This window comes from Aedes albopictus, chromosome 2 (assembly GCF_035046485.1).
Source record: "Aedes albopictus strain Foshan chromosome 2, AalbF5, whole genome shotgun sequence".
Classification (NCBI taxonomy): domain Eukaryota; kingdom Metazoa; phylum Arthropoda; class Insecta; order Diptera; family Culicidae; genus Aedes; species Aedes albopictus.
In genome coordinates this window covers 165565345-165581727 of record NC_085137.1, presented here as the reverse complement: position 1 = coordinate 165581727, position 16383 = coordinate 165565345, and the positions used below count along the sequence as shown (strand labels likewise).

The 16383-nt window shown below is 40.1% G+C and overlaps 1 protein-coding gene across 1 annotated transcript; it reads left to right on the top strand.

Annotated features, from left to right (window-relative positions):
• Positions 1 to 261: 261 nt before the first annotated feature.
• LOC109407063 (YEATS domain-containing protein 4) lies at positions 262 to 15892 on the top strand. Its single transcript, XM_019680091.3, has 3 exons — positions 262 to 397; positions 464 to 944; positions 15657 to 15892. Exons 1-3 carry the CDS (start codon positions 350 to 352, stop codon positions 15818 to 15820), a joined length of 693 nt encoding a protein of 230 aa, XP_019535636.1. The 5' UTR covers positions 262 to 349; the 3' UTR covers positions 15821 to 15892.
• The last annotated feature ends 491 nt before the right edge of the window (positions 15893 to 16383 follow it).

Below are 16383 nucleotides of genomic sequence, written 5' to 3'. Positions count from 1 at the left end.
AGTCAGTCCCATTACGAACTTGTGTACCCTCTAGTGCAAAACCTAACACTATTTTAGCCAGTTTTATATTTTTCCCTGTAACGTTTTCACGCTTAAAATAATATGTGAAAATTTCATGATGATCGCAGAAGTTTTCAATTCATGGCGATTTTTGAGAATTTCACATGGAAATCGAATTTGAAAACTTCAGAGGCCATTTTCTCAATGCCTACTTTTTACATATGGGACTGACTTGCGATTCACGGCAGTATACAATTTACTAGTTTTCCTCAACTAAAAAGTGTAGTGTTTTGCTAATTGATTCATAACATTATTAAATCATAAATATCCAGTTTGTTCTTTGTGAATAATGAATATATCGACTGATTTTGGGCCCGATTCCGGTGGTCGCGTGAAGGTAAGCTTTCAGACAAAATGTAAACAACAGATATCGCACCCTCAGTCTTGTCCGTTTTCCCCGTAGGGTCTAACGATCGTGAAGCCTCTAGTGTACGGCAATGTAGCACGTTCCTTTGGCAAAAAGCGTGAAGAGGATGGCCACACCCATCAGTGGACGGTGTACGTGAAGCCCTACCACAACGAGGACATGTCCACCTACGTGAAAAAGATTCACTTCAAACTGCACGAAAGTTACGCCAATCCGAACCGGGTCGTCACGAAACCTCCCTTCGAAGTGACCGAAACCGGATGGGGTGAGTTTGAAATCGTGATCAAAATCCACTTTCACGATCCGACGGAGCGACCCGTGACAATGTATCACATCCTCAAGCTGTTTCAGTCGCCGATTCTAGACGGGGAGGTCAGCCATCAGCTGGAAGGGAAGAAGGAGCTGGTGTCGGAGCAGTACGAAGAGATTGTATTCCAGGAGCCTACCCAGTTGATGCAGCAGCTGCTGACCAACGTGCAGCCGGTCACGGGCGGCTCGTGGAAGCACGATACTGATTGTAAGTACCTAGTACATACCAATCAAATTTTGCAAAGCACGATCTGTGGTAATGGTCTAAAAACAAACTTACGAGGAAAGTAAATTGCGTTCCATTCCATGCCTATCCACTATGTACTTCCGAGCGTTCAGATGATAATTTTTATGGTCCTCCTCCTCAAAGCAGAAATGATACTTTTTGATTTGAAGCCATATGCAAACCAAGTCTTCAGAAAAGTTGTAAGGCATTATTATTAGCTTAACTTCGTACCCTCCCCGTGGATATTCGATCTGGTCGCGATGGGATCGATGGCTTAACGCATTAGCACATTGAGCGCAAGTTTGTCCGCTTCCGCATGAGTTTTAAGCTAGAGCTAGGGATAAATCTGGTTTACGCGTTTTGCAGAGATGAAGAAATCGGCCAAAAGTGCTAATGGGGATCAGAGGAGTATCCGCAATGAATTTATCACAATTTTCTAAGTCATGTCATGTTCCAGTTTCAGATAGACCTAATTTGGGATCATTGACCCTAACATAACGTAAAAGTGGGTGTGGGAGGTCTCTGCGTTACAGTCATCACTCGTGATTTGCATAAAACAATCTAGGCAATGATGCTAGAATAGAAAAAAAAGCATGTAGTTGAGCCTTGACGGCTGTTCGAGCCCGTATGAAGTAGATCATCAATATTAACTTCTTTTCTTGAAGAGACAAGCCAGCCAAGGGCTGAAAGTCTCTATAATAAAGATAAATCAAATCAATTATTTTCATGATCTGCCTAGATAGCTGTGTAAGTAGTATCGGTAGCGGTTGTCTCAATTGGCTAAGAATAACACCCGCCTGTTCCGGTGGTAAGAGTCCACTAAGCAGGTGACCCCAATTCATGATGTGATGCGGCTCTATGCTTAGGCACGGAATGAATGGCTAGGGGGTCTAATAAAAACCTAACGGAGCCTTATGTACAGCATTTTGCCCTTTCTGCGCTAACCGGATCAATGGTGCAGTGGAACTTGTGTTTCTCCGAGACAATCAGCTGCTCTTCTTTAGTCTCAAACTTAAGGCTAAATAAGGGCGGGATTATGAAGATGTTGTTGATTAGTTTACACTCATATGGTTTCGTATTATGCAATTTACATAGTGTATTCTGTGCATCCTTGCTTTTGGTGTTTTCCAATCGATTCCGATCTGGTTTTATAGCTGCTGTACCTTGCTGTACTGTGATTGTGAAGAGATTAATCTTGTGTAGTTTGGGTAGTGACTACGGTTAGGATAGCTCAGATTAATCTTCAGCATAAAGGAACATCAACGATCAATCTTTGTAGACTTATGCAAAATGGTACAACCCAAATGGCCTTAGTCCAAGAAACTTACTTTCGTAAGAGGAATTTCTATCTAGGAAACCTAGCGAACGCGGTGTTTGCTACTTTCAGTATAATTGAAATGGCAAACTCGCGTGTCATGCCTCAAGCCTGTGTGTTTGTCAACGATGCAATCGTTGCTATACTCGTCCCGGAATAAACCACCAAAGATGTATGTGCTGTCACTGTTGGAAACCTCAACAGGAAATATGTACGTCTATGGTTCGGTTTTGTTGAGAACCACTGAACAATCTCTCAACTCTCGCCGCTCTGCTTGCTCGCCGATGGCATTTCAATATGCGATCAGTTGAAGCACAAAGGCAGACATTAGATTTAGAAGTTCTGTAACCGTCATTGTATATACGTGTCGCGTCAATGTAATGTAGTTTTCATGTTCAATAAAGTTACGTTTTTAATGTTTTATGTTTACACCTGGAGTTATCATTACACTACAATGTGTCTCGGCCACCCCGAACTCCAGGATGTAACAGTGGCGACGAGAAATTCGTACCCGTGCGTGCAGTGAGGAATCGCGACGCGTTTATTTCACCGCGGAGGAGAAGATGGACGGCACAATGAACTTCGTGTGGAGCGATCAAGTCCAGCTCCAGCATCAAGCGGGTCAGTGGGTACATCCGCCGGTTCTTGAATCAACACACAAGAACCAACACGCATCATCATCAATTCCGTCTTCTTCATCATGTCAACCCGCGAACATTCAACCTCATCAGCACCATCATCACTATCAACTGTCGACTGGATTCAATGGGCCATTCAGCAGTCCGCCATTGTGTTATACGCAGCCAACAGTGGTACAAGAAACACCACTGCCACCTTCGACCGTCCAGTTTCCACCCGGTCAGAAGCAGTCGGAACAGTCCCTCCAGCAGATACGAGAAGCCAGTGAAAGGTACTTTGAAAGTAAAGTGACCAGATATATTTTGCACTGATGCGGGACACAGTTTTACACAAATTTTTGAATGATTCAGTGATTTCTCTACAGTGATTCAGTATTTTCTAAAAAACTGAATATTAAAATACAAGTTGCGGGCGTAACAATTAGAAAAGCTTAAATACCTACTTGTTAAATTTTCGAAAAATATTGATATTTTAATGAATTCGATTAACATGTTTATCAAATATAGATTATGCAAAACGAATCCTCAAATTGAAAAAAAAAACATTAATGCAAGACAACTTGACAAGATATTTTAAGGACAAACTTATTGGTAGAATCCCTACATTTCCACCATAATGGCCGACTTTCGACCTACTCATGATTTCAGGCACACTAATTTCGTGAAAAACAAAGACAACTCTTCCTATTTGAAGTGTTTTTCAAGTGAACAAGGTCAAAACAAAAATTGTGCTGTCGTCAGACGTTTATTTTTTTGGATTTGTGCATGTTGAACTACGATCCCAAGTCTTTTGTCCTTAAAATATAAGTTAGATATTGTACAACCAAAATTCCTCTAAAGATCTCTTCAAGAATTATTTTAGAGATCCTTGTGAATGAATTTACATCTCTTTTAGATTTCCTGAAATTCATCATTTAAAATTTTAAGAGAATTCTTTCGTAATGCCTGATTTTGTCGTCTTTTTTTGGCTCTCTTTGGGATATTTCGGCTTCGAAAAACTAGTGACACACATTGAAAGAAATTACTGGAGAAAATTTAGGAAAGAGTTTGTAACATTTAACCCTTCAGCGCGCGCGCTGTTGTAAAAAGTACAACACTACCAAAAAACCTCGTTTTTCGTATACAGCGCGAGCGCGGTGTAGTTTCGATTGCTTGATGGCGCGCGTCCTGGAAGGTTAAAGGAATCCCTTGATTATTTCTGAAAATCCCCAGGAATATCTGTTGACGGGAATCCTGGAGAAACCTTAAAAATGTATACAAATCCATGCAAAAGAATTTCTAGTGAAAACTTTGGAAAAACAATATTGAGGATTATTTTCAGGTATTCCTAGATGAATAATTGGAGGAGTTTCCGAAAAAAAAACCCTTAAAAAACAGGGAAAATCCTGTAGGAATTGAAAATACCATGTTTAATAAAATCGTGAAGGGACTGTAGCAAGTAATTTTTTAAAAACTTCAACAATGTTCTTCGAGAATTTTCCCTGACAGACATTTTTTTCAGTATTTCGCTGAAAGATTCGTATGTAACGCAATTGCACTTTTCAGGCATCACTCCAAAAATTCTGAAAATAATTCATTTAAATTTTCCTTTTAAAATTCATGCTTGCTTTAGAAGTTCTACTATTTTTTCCACGAATCCAGCAGCATTTAGCATGCTTCTTTTAGGACATTATCTGACGGGACGTTGATTCATGATGAAAAGTTTATTTTTCCTTTTTTGTAATTTAGATTTTTTTCGAAGTTTGCATTTAAAAAGAACAAAAGCAGTTGAAGATATTAGTTAGATGTATCTGTCAAGACAAAATATTTTAGCGATTGTTGAAATCCGGGACATTTCCGGGACACTTTACAATACGGGACGACTAGCTTGAATCCGGGACTGTCCCGCACAATCCGGGACGACTGGTCACTTTATTTGAAAGTATGCAACAACTGCTGCAGCTTCAGTATCAACATACCATGGAATCAATAAATCAGCAATTCCATTTGTTTTCGCTGTATTGGAGTACCCGGCAACAACCACATAATTCCCAACCGCCCATCTCGACCGTCGAATTAGTGCAAGATTCATCTCCACATCAAGAATCAGTCCAACACACTATCGGCGCTACGGTTGTATGTGAACAACAACCTTCAATGGACCAGCTGATAGTTCCCGCGCCGACGACGGTGACGACGGTTTATCGTGCTCAACAGCAGCAGCAGCAGCAGCAGCAAAAAGAAGGATCGAACATTTCTAATGCCGTACCTACACCCGGCGGCAGCAGTGAAAACGAATTAGAATACGTTTTGCAGAGCCCACCAGCAGCAGAGGTGTGCAATTCATTCAACGTTGGATCACGTCAGGAAGCAGATATTATTTTCGATCAGCGTCAACCGATCAACACCAAATGTATCGTCCTCGAGTTTGATGCCGCTACAGTTGAATCTATCATTAGCTTTCACCAAATTAATCCAAAATTCATTCAACACCTTTTGGATCGGTATGGGCATCCCATGGACTCAACGAGTGAACGTGCATCGGTTTCCAGTGATGTCTTCGTGTGGTTGATTAACCATGGTGGATTCAAAGTCAAATTGCGTGTGTGCACCACAACCCTCGATAACACGATCACCGGCCACAGCATCAACACTGTCCGCCATCATCGCTCTTCCAACGTCCGAAGACCGCTGCAATGGAAACACCGTCAACGATTCAGCGGGGGAGATGTTGAGAACCACTGAACAATCTCTCAACTCTCGCCGCTCTGCTTGCTCGCCGATGGCATTTCAATATGCGATCGGTTGAAGCACAAAGGCATACATTAGATTTAGAAGTTCTGTAACCGTCATTGTATATACGTGTCGCGTCAATGTAATGTAGTTTTCATGTTCAATAAAGTTACGTTTTTAATGTTTTATGTTTACACCTGGAGTTATCATTACACTACAATGTGTCTCGGCCACCCCGAACTCCAGGATGTAACAGGTTTATTTACCGCATGACGAACCATCTCCTACGGATGCTTCCAAACAAGTCAATGCATACTGCAACCATATCATCTGGGGCAGCCCAAACATTAACTTGAGAGGCTCAAGTTTGATGGAATAATTTAAGTAGTACGGATCCTGGATTACTTAACATAGGCAACCGCCCAATCTACATGGTATCTGCTAGAGATGAAGTGTTAGACATTAGAGCAACATTAGACAACAGATTAGTCACGAGTTGACCAATTGTCATGTGCCAGATGAAGAATTTTTATCTGATCATCGTTACATCTTTTTAGAACACTTGAACTTTACTTCGCAAACTTTACGTTTCAGGATTCCCCGGTCAACAAACTGGGATCTGGTTTGTTGCAGCCAAATTTCATGGATACTCACCATCCATTGACACTCCAAGTGATTTAGATGATACCGTTGATATTACAAAGGCCTTCATCATGGAAGCCTTTGGAGAAGCCTGCCCTCAGCGGTCTGTGACGACAAGAGGAACCACTTGGTAGAACTCTGATCTGGCGAAGCTCAGGAAACAATGTATAAAGAGTAGGAACAGACGACGGCTAGTTCGGAGGCTTTCAGGCCGGCTCGCAAGGCCTACAGGAAAGCTCTCCGATCTACTGAACGATCCGGCTGGAAAAAAACTTTCCAGTTTGAGTGAAGTCAGTAGATTGAACAAAATCCTTGCAAAATCTTTTTCAAGTGAACGAACTTCGTTTGCCAAATGGTGATTTCACTGCCTCTGATGAGGAAGTTTTGGAATGTTTATTCAGTACACACTTCCCAGGATTTGTGGGTGTTACATCTTTGGATGTATCTGATGTCCTTTCTTGTAGTTATGATTCTTTAGCTTCGGCTCGGAATATCATAACTTTGGAATCGATTGAATGGGCACTAAATAGCTTTGCTCGTTTCAAATCTCCTGGTGCAGATGGGATTTATCCTATTTTGCTTCAGAAAGGATTTGATCATTTCAAACATATTTTGAAACAACTATTTGTTTGCAGTTTTGCTACAGCGTATATTTCCAAATCCTGACGGGATATTATTGTTAAGTTTATTCCGAAAGTGGGTCGCGCGTCGTATGAAGAAGCAAAGAGCTTCAGACCTATCAGTTTGACCTCTTTTCTTCTGAAATGCTTAGAACGCATAGTCGATCATCACATCCGTGATTTTCATCTGGCCAATGTGGTTCTTCATGTGAACCAACATGTTTACCAATCTGGAAAGTCCACTGTGACTCTTTTACACAAAGTTGTTCACGATATCGTGAAGGCATTCGCTCAAAAACAATCCTGCTTGGGTGTTTTTTAGATAACGAGGGTGCCTTTGACAATGTGCCTTTCGATCAGTGGCGTCTCGTAACCTCACATTTTACCTGTTCAACGACCCTAAAACTTGCATTTGCGGAGAGTACAGGATCAGGATCAAGTTGAAAATGGACGGAAACGACTATTCTCGACATTTTCTACAAACTAAAAGCCAATTTGTTGAGAAAATTCAAGAATTTACATTCGTTGAACAGGTAGATATGAGGCTAGGGAATCGCCACTGCTTTCGATGCCATATTGGAAGCCGCACGATGTCATAGTATATCTCCAATGATTTCCAATTGGATTCACCAAATGCTCAAAAACCGACATCTCTTCGCGACATTGCGCCAAGTGGCGATTAGGAAATTGAGTGTTTGTGGATGCCCCCAAGGGGGAGTCTTATCACTACTTTTGTGGAATTTCGTAGCAGATACACTATTGAGGCTATTCAATAATAGAGGTTTTCCTACTTATGGTTTTGCCGACGACTACCTTAAATTGTTAAGTCTAGTACGCATCTGGTAAGAAAAGCACTCCAGAAAAAATCCCTCTAATTACCAAAGAAATTTTGACATCTGATTAGTATGGGAAGAAATGTCACTTTTCCTTGAGGAATAATTGAACGGAATATTTTTCCGCAAGGAAAAGTGACAGCTCCATTTGATTGGCCCGGCAGGCGTTACGAGCGTTGCACAATTTTCATTTCTTTCCAGCTGCGGACCGCTCAAGAAATTTTAACAGCGAAATCATTTCTTGACCGTTCCTTGGCCTATCTTTTTCCACAGTACTTATCAGGTGCGTACTACCCTTTAGTTGGTATGTGCATCAGCAGTGCTTTTCGACCTGATACAAAGCGCTCTTCAGATAGTTGAGGGTTGGTGTCGCCAATATGGCCTTTCGTTAAATCCGAGTAAAACAACTATTGTTCTTTTCACGGAAAAGCAAAACCGTAATGGCCTTCGACCTTTGCGTCTCTTTGATTTTGAAATCGATGTGACTGAACAGGTAAAGTACGTTGGAGTCATTCTTGATTCCAAGCTTTCCTGGACACCTCATGTTGAGTTCAGAATCAAAAAAGCTTGTATGGCCTTCGGGCAATGTCGGCGAACCTTTGGTTCAACTTGGGGTCTAAAACCAAAGTATATTAAATGGACTGACACAACTGTTGTTCGACCAATATTGACCTATGCTGCCCCTCTTCGCATGTCAGTCCCATGTTGTTTTTCGAGGTGCCTACGTTTTGCACTATAACTTCAATTGTTTTCAAAAAATGTATTCAAATCATCCATAAACTTTTCGTGGCACATTGAGCTGTGAAATGAGGGGAGAAAAACGGCTAATTTATTATGAATGAGCTCGTGAGAGACAAAAATATCCCTGTCTAAGAGTGATGGGATTGACGATGGCTTATCAAGCGTCGTCAAATAGTCGAAATCGATTTTAATAGTTTGTACTTGATTCGTTTGCAGGTTTTGCAATTTTTTGTCTTTTTAGTTCTTGATAAGTAAGATAGATTAAATATAGTAATGAAAATTAGTAAAATAGTTAATTGAATAGTGTTTAAAAATAGTTCGGTTAAGTGTTATCGCATAATTTCATTAAATTAAACTACAATCAAATCCTAGTTATCATATCATTGCCTATTGCATTATATTTATACGCTTGATTTGCCGTGCCTCCAGCATATGTTTAGTCGCTGTCGCATGATCTAACAACAGTTGACTACGCGCAGTGCTGGGGGAACCGACAGGGCTCACTACCAGCCTATACTAACCCTCTATTTACTAACAAGGCTGGGAAGCTAACAATCACTCATTGCACTGTTTAATTCAAACAGTGGCAGTCACAATTTTAGCGGCTGTGATCTGCTGTAGTTTATCATAAGTAGGTGTTATAGTAAGTACCAGTAGTAGTAGAAGTAGTAGTACATAGTAGTTAATACTAACAAGTAGATTGGTGCTATTCTATTTCATTTCCCTGAAACTATTTCTATTTTAACTAAGCATAAACTCAGGAGTGGATAGCATGACGACATTGATTGGAGAAGGGTCCAACTTTATTATGTAATGCAAAAGTGAGTGTGGGAGGTATAACTGCATTACACACACCGTGACATCACCTAATTCCGGTCACTTTTTTTCGGTTCCTAGTTCCGTTCACGCCATCCAAAGAAATGGGGTGAGCGGAATTGGGAGCCGAGGGGGAGTGATTGGGGTTGGGTGATGTCACATGTATTTTCTAGTTTAGACAGGGCAGGGTGATAACAAACTCGCGTTAGAGAATTTATAATTTAGATGTTGAATGCTATTCTCTCAAGAGGCTTGTTGGTGAAGGAAAAAAAACTAATAAAACCCGGGTAGACGTGAATATCATAATCAAATCTAAAAACGATCAAATTTTGATGTCATATCTTAATATGATATTGATAAGATATTCAAAAAGTTGACAAATATCTGATCAATATCTCATCGTGATATGATTTCAAAATTAGTACTTAATTTGATTTTTGGAGAGCCTTGTGCAACCCGCTGTATAAATGTCGAAATTTCTCAACATTGCGTATGAAAACTATTTTAAGTTTTCAACTTTCATTATGCGCCGTGCCCAAATAACGTAACGCTTCAGGAGATAGGGGTTTAATAAAGTACATAACTCTTCAGGGGAATGGGGAAAATAGCCTAGCGTTACGACCCATACAAAAATATTGGAGTTATCATACAATAACACATTATGGAGGCCGTCAGATTCTAATGAATCAACCACCGAGTTCAAAAATGTCGAATTTAGCGTTACGTTATAAATAGATGTTCCCTTATGTCCACCACAAACTTTACAAACGAGCACTGGGACAAAACATACCGCTGCAGCGACCAGCTTTTTGAGTTTCAACCAACAAATTGCGTCGTGAGTCAGCCTTGAGTATACGAGCAGACGACATTCGTGACGACTACGATCTCCTGAATGTTTCTAAAGCTTTTCTGGGCGACAGTTCACAATAGGGCACGTTCAGTGTAGTAGTAGATTTTAAGCTGATATTTTGATGGCTAGAAGGTAAATTCTCCGTTTCTGCAACGAAATTTTGTAAAAAGTGTTGATATTATGATTCATTGTCTTATTTAATATTGTTAGAACAAAACTTTGGGGAAAACTTTGTTGCAAGAAATGGAGAAAACAATAACACAGTTACCCAAAGTACCGCTCAAATAGCATTAAATTAGGCAAGGAATCATGATAGCCACGCTTTTTGCGTCACTTCATTGCAGAAATGAAGAATTTACTTTCTCACCATACAAAAATTCAGCTTGTTACGGCAATCTAGTTCTTCACTGATTGCGTCCTATTGGTGGAAGTTCGTCCTGTTTTAGGCGCGAAATAAACCAAACATGTTTCTACACATGTCGTTTTTAAAATTTGGATCACTAGATTTGATAACAATTCAGAGAATATGCATAAAATGTGATATCATCTAGAGAAATGTGCTCTCTTAGTTTAGAAAAAATATGCAATTCCTGATTGAGCTTTAATTCATTTTTATTTTCCATACTATTGCTTCAGTTTGCAAATTTTGGGCGAAAGCTGTATTATTATTATGCAATAGAACATTTATCATTGAGAAATCTGAAAAATACAGCTTAAGATCAAAATTAGCTCTTCACATTTCCATCTGCAACATCCAGAAATCGAAAGATCTGAAAATTACTGCTCAAGATCAAAATCAGTTCTTTCACACATTAATCTATAACATCCGAAAATTGTAAGATCTGAAAACTACTATTCAAGATCAAAATTAGTTCTTTCACACACTCATCTACAACATGGCGGGACCAAACCAACACAGCTACTGTGAGTCGCAAATACCTTAGAAAACGTAGAACATGATGCTCTTGTTATATCCTATTTTCAGATATGAGTCGTAGTGCAGTGGTAATGTCACTGCTCATAAATCACAAGGTCATAAGTTCGATTCTGGTCGCGGCCATTTTTATTTTTTTTTACTCTAATACATCTGTCAGATCATTTTATGATATTGGTCAGATGTGCTACAGCCCAGATACCCCCAGATATTAGTCTGATCTTATAATATCAAAATGAGATATTATCATGTTCTTCCTCATACTAGTTTTTGATCTTATTTTTGAACTTTTATCTCTTATGTCAAACAAAGCAATAGCTAATTATGATCTTGAGTACTTCACTGAGGAATATCAAATGATGTTTTTGTTTTGATTTTTACTTCTACTCGGGAAGTAGATTCCAAAACACTTTTTAATCTTTGCTGCTTTGTTGTACCTATATGAATGACCTTATTAGCTAATTGTTGATCAACAACGGTAATCTTTTCCTTATAAATGTTACAAAAAAAAAACAGAGATCCAGAAGTTATCACACTTAATCTGCATGAATAATCTCTAATATTGCATTCTTAACTCTCTTTTTTCCCTTTCTGATCATGGTACGCCGAGGATCTAACCGGATAAGCGAAGAATTCTCTTCGAAAACGGACGTAATAGGTTGAGTATAAAACAATAAGCACTCTTCAATTGGGTAAGTCAAACAACACAAAACAGCACGAAAAGGTTTCAGGCGATGATAGATCGATTAGGTTCTCAGCGCTGTCTGCAAAGCAAAGCAAAGATGTCCGTACACATCGTGGTTGCTGCTCCGTGATTGACCGGAGTAGTCGGGGTTTGCTACCAGTGAATAAGAGGCTTGGGACTTGGGAGTTTAACATTTGAAAGTCGATAACGGCGTCCTTGTGGTCGGCGGTAGGGGAAGAGAGTGTTGGTTCGGCAACCATTGCTACTGGAAGCCGTGGAGTCTACGGCGTACCCACAGCTGTCTCGCGAGGTAATGTTTGTTGGTGTGTCGGGTGAGGTGCGGATCTTGGAACCATGGTAGGTGATATGACTCACTAGGCGGGGATATACGGGAAATACGCGTCGCGGTCTCTGTTACAAGCGATTTGTTTTGTCCCGCGCATCTTGTGTAGTGGTTCCGCGCGTTATAAAGGCGAACGCGATCGATTGCTGTACGATAGTTACTCCATTATAGAAGCGATGCATGCACAGCAAAGAACAACACGATAATAAACTAAACACCCGCGCATCTATTGTCTGTTTTTTCCGCGCGCGACAATGGCGAACGCGATCGATTAGGCTACGATGCTCACCACATAGAAGCGATACAGGTACAGCAGGGAGCAACACAATAATAAACGCATAACACCCGCGCATCTATTATTTTCGTTTCCACGCGAGACAGCGGCGAACGCGATCGATTATGCTGCGATATTCATCACATACAGGAGCGAAGGACGCACAGCAGGAAATAACAATACAATACAGTACACAAATTGATAATAAAACGCAATATGTACTCTCGATTAGCTTCTCAGCGCGGTTCGGCATACAAAAACACATAGAGAAACGGCAACAATGGGAAACTTTTATTAAAACTATTTTTGTTCAACGCAGGCCAAAACAGTGTCGACTTGGGCCACGATATGCCTACGTACTTCTGTGTGTTGAAACAAAAATAGAGGCTCATAGAAGCAAACGTAGGGAAAGGGTGCGGTGTTAGAACATAAGCACAGTGTGCTACCGCCGTAATCACTATGAAAAAAAAAAAATGAGCTCGTGAGAGACAAAAATATGATTCGCATTAGAAACAACATGGGACTGACATGCCAAGAGGGGCAGTATGGATGTCTTGTGTGGTGGCAAAAGGGCGAAGTGAGAACGATCCAATCAAAATTAGACCATCTCCAAAGGATGTGATTAATGCAGATGTCTGGAGCGTTCTCTTCAGCTCCTATGACAGCGCTCGAAGTTCTATTTGACGTTTCCCCACTACACATTCATCTCAAACCAGAAGCACTTTCTTGTACTTACCGTCTATGGGTACTCGGTTTAAATACTAGACGAAACTCCTGTTAACTGCAGCTCAACACAAACCTCGTTGTTTCCACTTTTGGTGAATTGGGACAAAATTATCCTTGTTCCAAGTGACCTTACAATTGCATGTAATTTCCCATATAGGACATTTTCCACGAAATTCCCTTCCCAGGAATTGCGGCGTCTATGGTAGAAGAATATTATTAGAAAAAAAATCAGTATCGCTAAGTCACCCAGCAAATGAAAGCTAAGAGTTTATTCTTTCATTTGATGCTATGCGCAAAATATTCCGTCGGGGGTCATTTTCCCATACAAATTTTGAGTAAAAAATGAGTATTTATGGAAAATTTGTTCTAGACATCACGAAAAAAATTAAAATTGTTCTGGACAGAACATCTCCCTCTTAGTACCAAATGAAAGAAAAGACCCTGAGGTTTCATTTGGTGGATGACTTAGGGATACTGATTTTTTTTCGATAATGTTTTTTTTTTTATCACAGATACCGAGGGGAAAAGTGGACATCTGGTTGTCTAGAAAGTAGTGTTTTAGACAGCATCGTAGGTTACACTGATGGCTCCTTTCGAAGGTCGAGCAGGTGCTAGTATCTAATCTCGTGAGCTAAGGCTACATCAGCCTTACTCTCCGGTTAGCCTAGTGGCCAATCCGGAGACGGCGGGTTCGATTCCTGTTCCAGTCGGAAAATTTGTCTTTTCACGACTCCCTGGGCATAGTGTATCATTGTACTTGCCTCACAATATACAAATTCATGGAATGGCAGGCAAAGAATGCCCTTCAATTAATAACTGTGGAAGTGCTCAAAGAAAACTATGTTGAAGCGAGGCAGGCCAAGTCCCAGTGGGGACGTAGAGCCATACAGAAGAAGAAGTAGCCTTACTCACTTGTTAGATGCTGCACTGTTTTTCAGGCCAAAGTCTTTGCTCTTATGTGCGAGTTCAATCAGCACTTCAGCAGCACGTAATGGGCAAAGCCAAATACTTCTGTTCAGCAAGGATGGGAACACTCACTGGCAAAGAGTTACACTCACTTGCTTTTTTCCAGTGGCGTCGCGTAACCTCACTTTTTACCTGTGCACCGACCCTAAAACTTGCAATTGCAGGGGATTTATGATCAAAATCTAAATAGAGATGAGTGAAAGCAGTCATTCTCGTCATTTCCTAATTATTACAAGCAAATTTGTTCAAATAATTCAAGCATTTATACTTGGTGCACAGGTAAAAAGTGAGGTTACGCGACGCCACTGCTATTTTCTCATCTCAGAAGCGTGCAATCATGAAACGATGTATGGACGACTTTTGCCTTGCGGTTTTATCTAAAAGTTTGCCGAATAGAGTAGGGGTCGTACACGCATACCTAAGGCGAGAGGAAGCTGTGAAGGCAACTCTCCACGAGGTGAATGTGAATTACAGTGGAGATGCGCTTTCACAGCTCTGTCACGACTTTTTTATGTGTGTGCGACCCCTGCTCTATTCGACAAAGTTTTAGACAAAACCACAAGTCGTCCACACATCGTTTCTTGATTGCACGCTTCTGAGATGAGAAAATAGCAAGTGAGTGTAACTCTTTGCAAGTGAGTGTTCCCATCCCTGCTGTTCAGATAGTCAGGCTGCTATAAAAGCACTTGCTTCGGCCAACTCTACACGCTAAGAAAAAGTTACTCTAAAATGAGTAAGATTCACACAAAACTGAGCTAAACTGGAACAGCTCAAAAAATGAGTAAATTGCATTTCCAGCGATAGCACTGGCCCAAGTGCAAAAATCCAACTGGTTTAAGCCGTATAATATTCTTCGCATCATCAAGAATATTATACGGCTTAAACTGATGAGATTTTCGCACTTGGGCCAGCGCTATCGCTGGAAAAAAAATTTACTCAATTTTGAGTTGTCCCACTTTAGCTCGAAAATGAGTGAATTTTCTGACCGTGTAGGTCAAAGTTAATTTTCGCTTGTCGAATTCAAATCGAGGAGCTGTGTTCACTCTGCATAGGTACTTGACCATTCTTTCTTGTAGTTCTCATTTTTTTCGTGTTTCACATTCCTATTCGTGAAGTGAGATTTTCTAAATCCAGCCCTGGTTATAATCGCATTAACATTTCAAAAGGGCGTAACTGCTTTTGCAACCAACGGTTTCTCACTGAGCTGTGATTCGTAATGCATTGATCTAACACAATTTACATCCATTAAACAAAATATGAGTAACTTTTCTTTTTATTTGTGCGAGTGGATTGCTCGGGAGGGATGAGGTACGATCCATAGCTTTGTGAGACGACATTGTTGTTATAGCAGTTACGTTCTTTTGAAATGTTGTGTTTTTTATGCAATGTACAATTTTAGCTTCGAGTTCAATTTCAACCCCTATTTAATTATACAGGTTAAAACATGCTTGCTTCTACGCCGTTCCTAACGATGCTGAGATACGTAAGACAATGTTACTCTCCTCGTAAATTTGCATTCCCAACAATTGTTAAATGATCTAATCTGATGGTAAATCAATAAACGATTCTCGTCTTTTTTTCCTTCTTCTTTTTTTACAGTCGAAGAGAAAAAGGTTCAATCGTTGGAAAACATAATCGAGACCAAAGCGAAGGTCAAATCGGAGATCACACTGCTGAAAGACAAACTGAAGCTTGCCCGAGAAACCATAACCAAGTTCAAAGCGGAAATCGCCAAAGTTCAAGGACAGCAACCGGCCAGCTGAATAAGATCTGTAAGTATTTTTTCTTACTTTAAACTATTGTAATCTACATTAAATAATCGTACATGTACTCCCGATGGTGCTTATAAATCTGCCTAAAACACTCCGATCTTTCCATGATAAGGAGTGTATCGGAAATTAACTATAAACATTCAGGATGCTCTATCTCGAAGCATGTTTGGTCTTATCATTTCGGTGTTCTATCAAATCTTCACAATACAGTCAAGTTTAGAACAGCCTGAAAAAATTTGAAAAATGTTTAACCCTTTCTTTCCCACAAAGTTTTTTGACATTTAAAAATAGATAAAATGGTTTCTGAACAAATCACCAGAACAAAAGATGTATAGTTTTACTCCAAAATATCGTTAGAAATGAAAAATTTGATTTTTGTGGTGGATCACCTGTGATCCTGTTGGCCGACCACCGAAATGAGGAACTCTCGCTCAACCGCAAAAGAAATACTACACGAAATAGTGATAGGAAAGATTGTATATTGAAGTTTCTTGTGAAACGGTTCTCTTAATACTAAAAGCTAAACATAAACAAATCACAACATACACTCGGAT

What these genes read in the sequence shown, in the direction of transcription:
- LOC109407063 (XM_019680091.3), top strand. Translation starts at nt 350, where the DNA reads ATGAATATATCGACTGATTTTGGGCCCGATTCCGGTGGTCGCGTGAAG. An exon ending in ATTCCGGTGGTCGCGTGAAG is followed by an intron (nt 398 to 463) that starts GTAAGCTTTCAG and finishes TTTTCCCCGTAG; the next exon opens with GGTCTAACGATCGTGAAGCC. An exon ending in GTGGAAGCACGATACTGATT is followed by an intron (nt 945 to 15,656) that starts GTAAGTACCTAG and finishes CTTTTTTTACAG; the next exon opens with TCGAAGAGAAAAAGGTTCAA.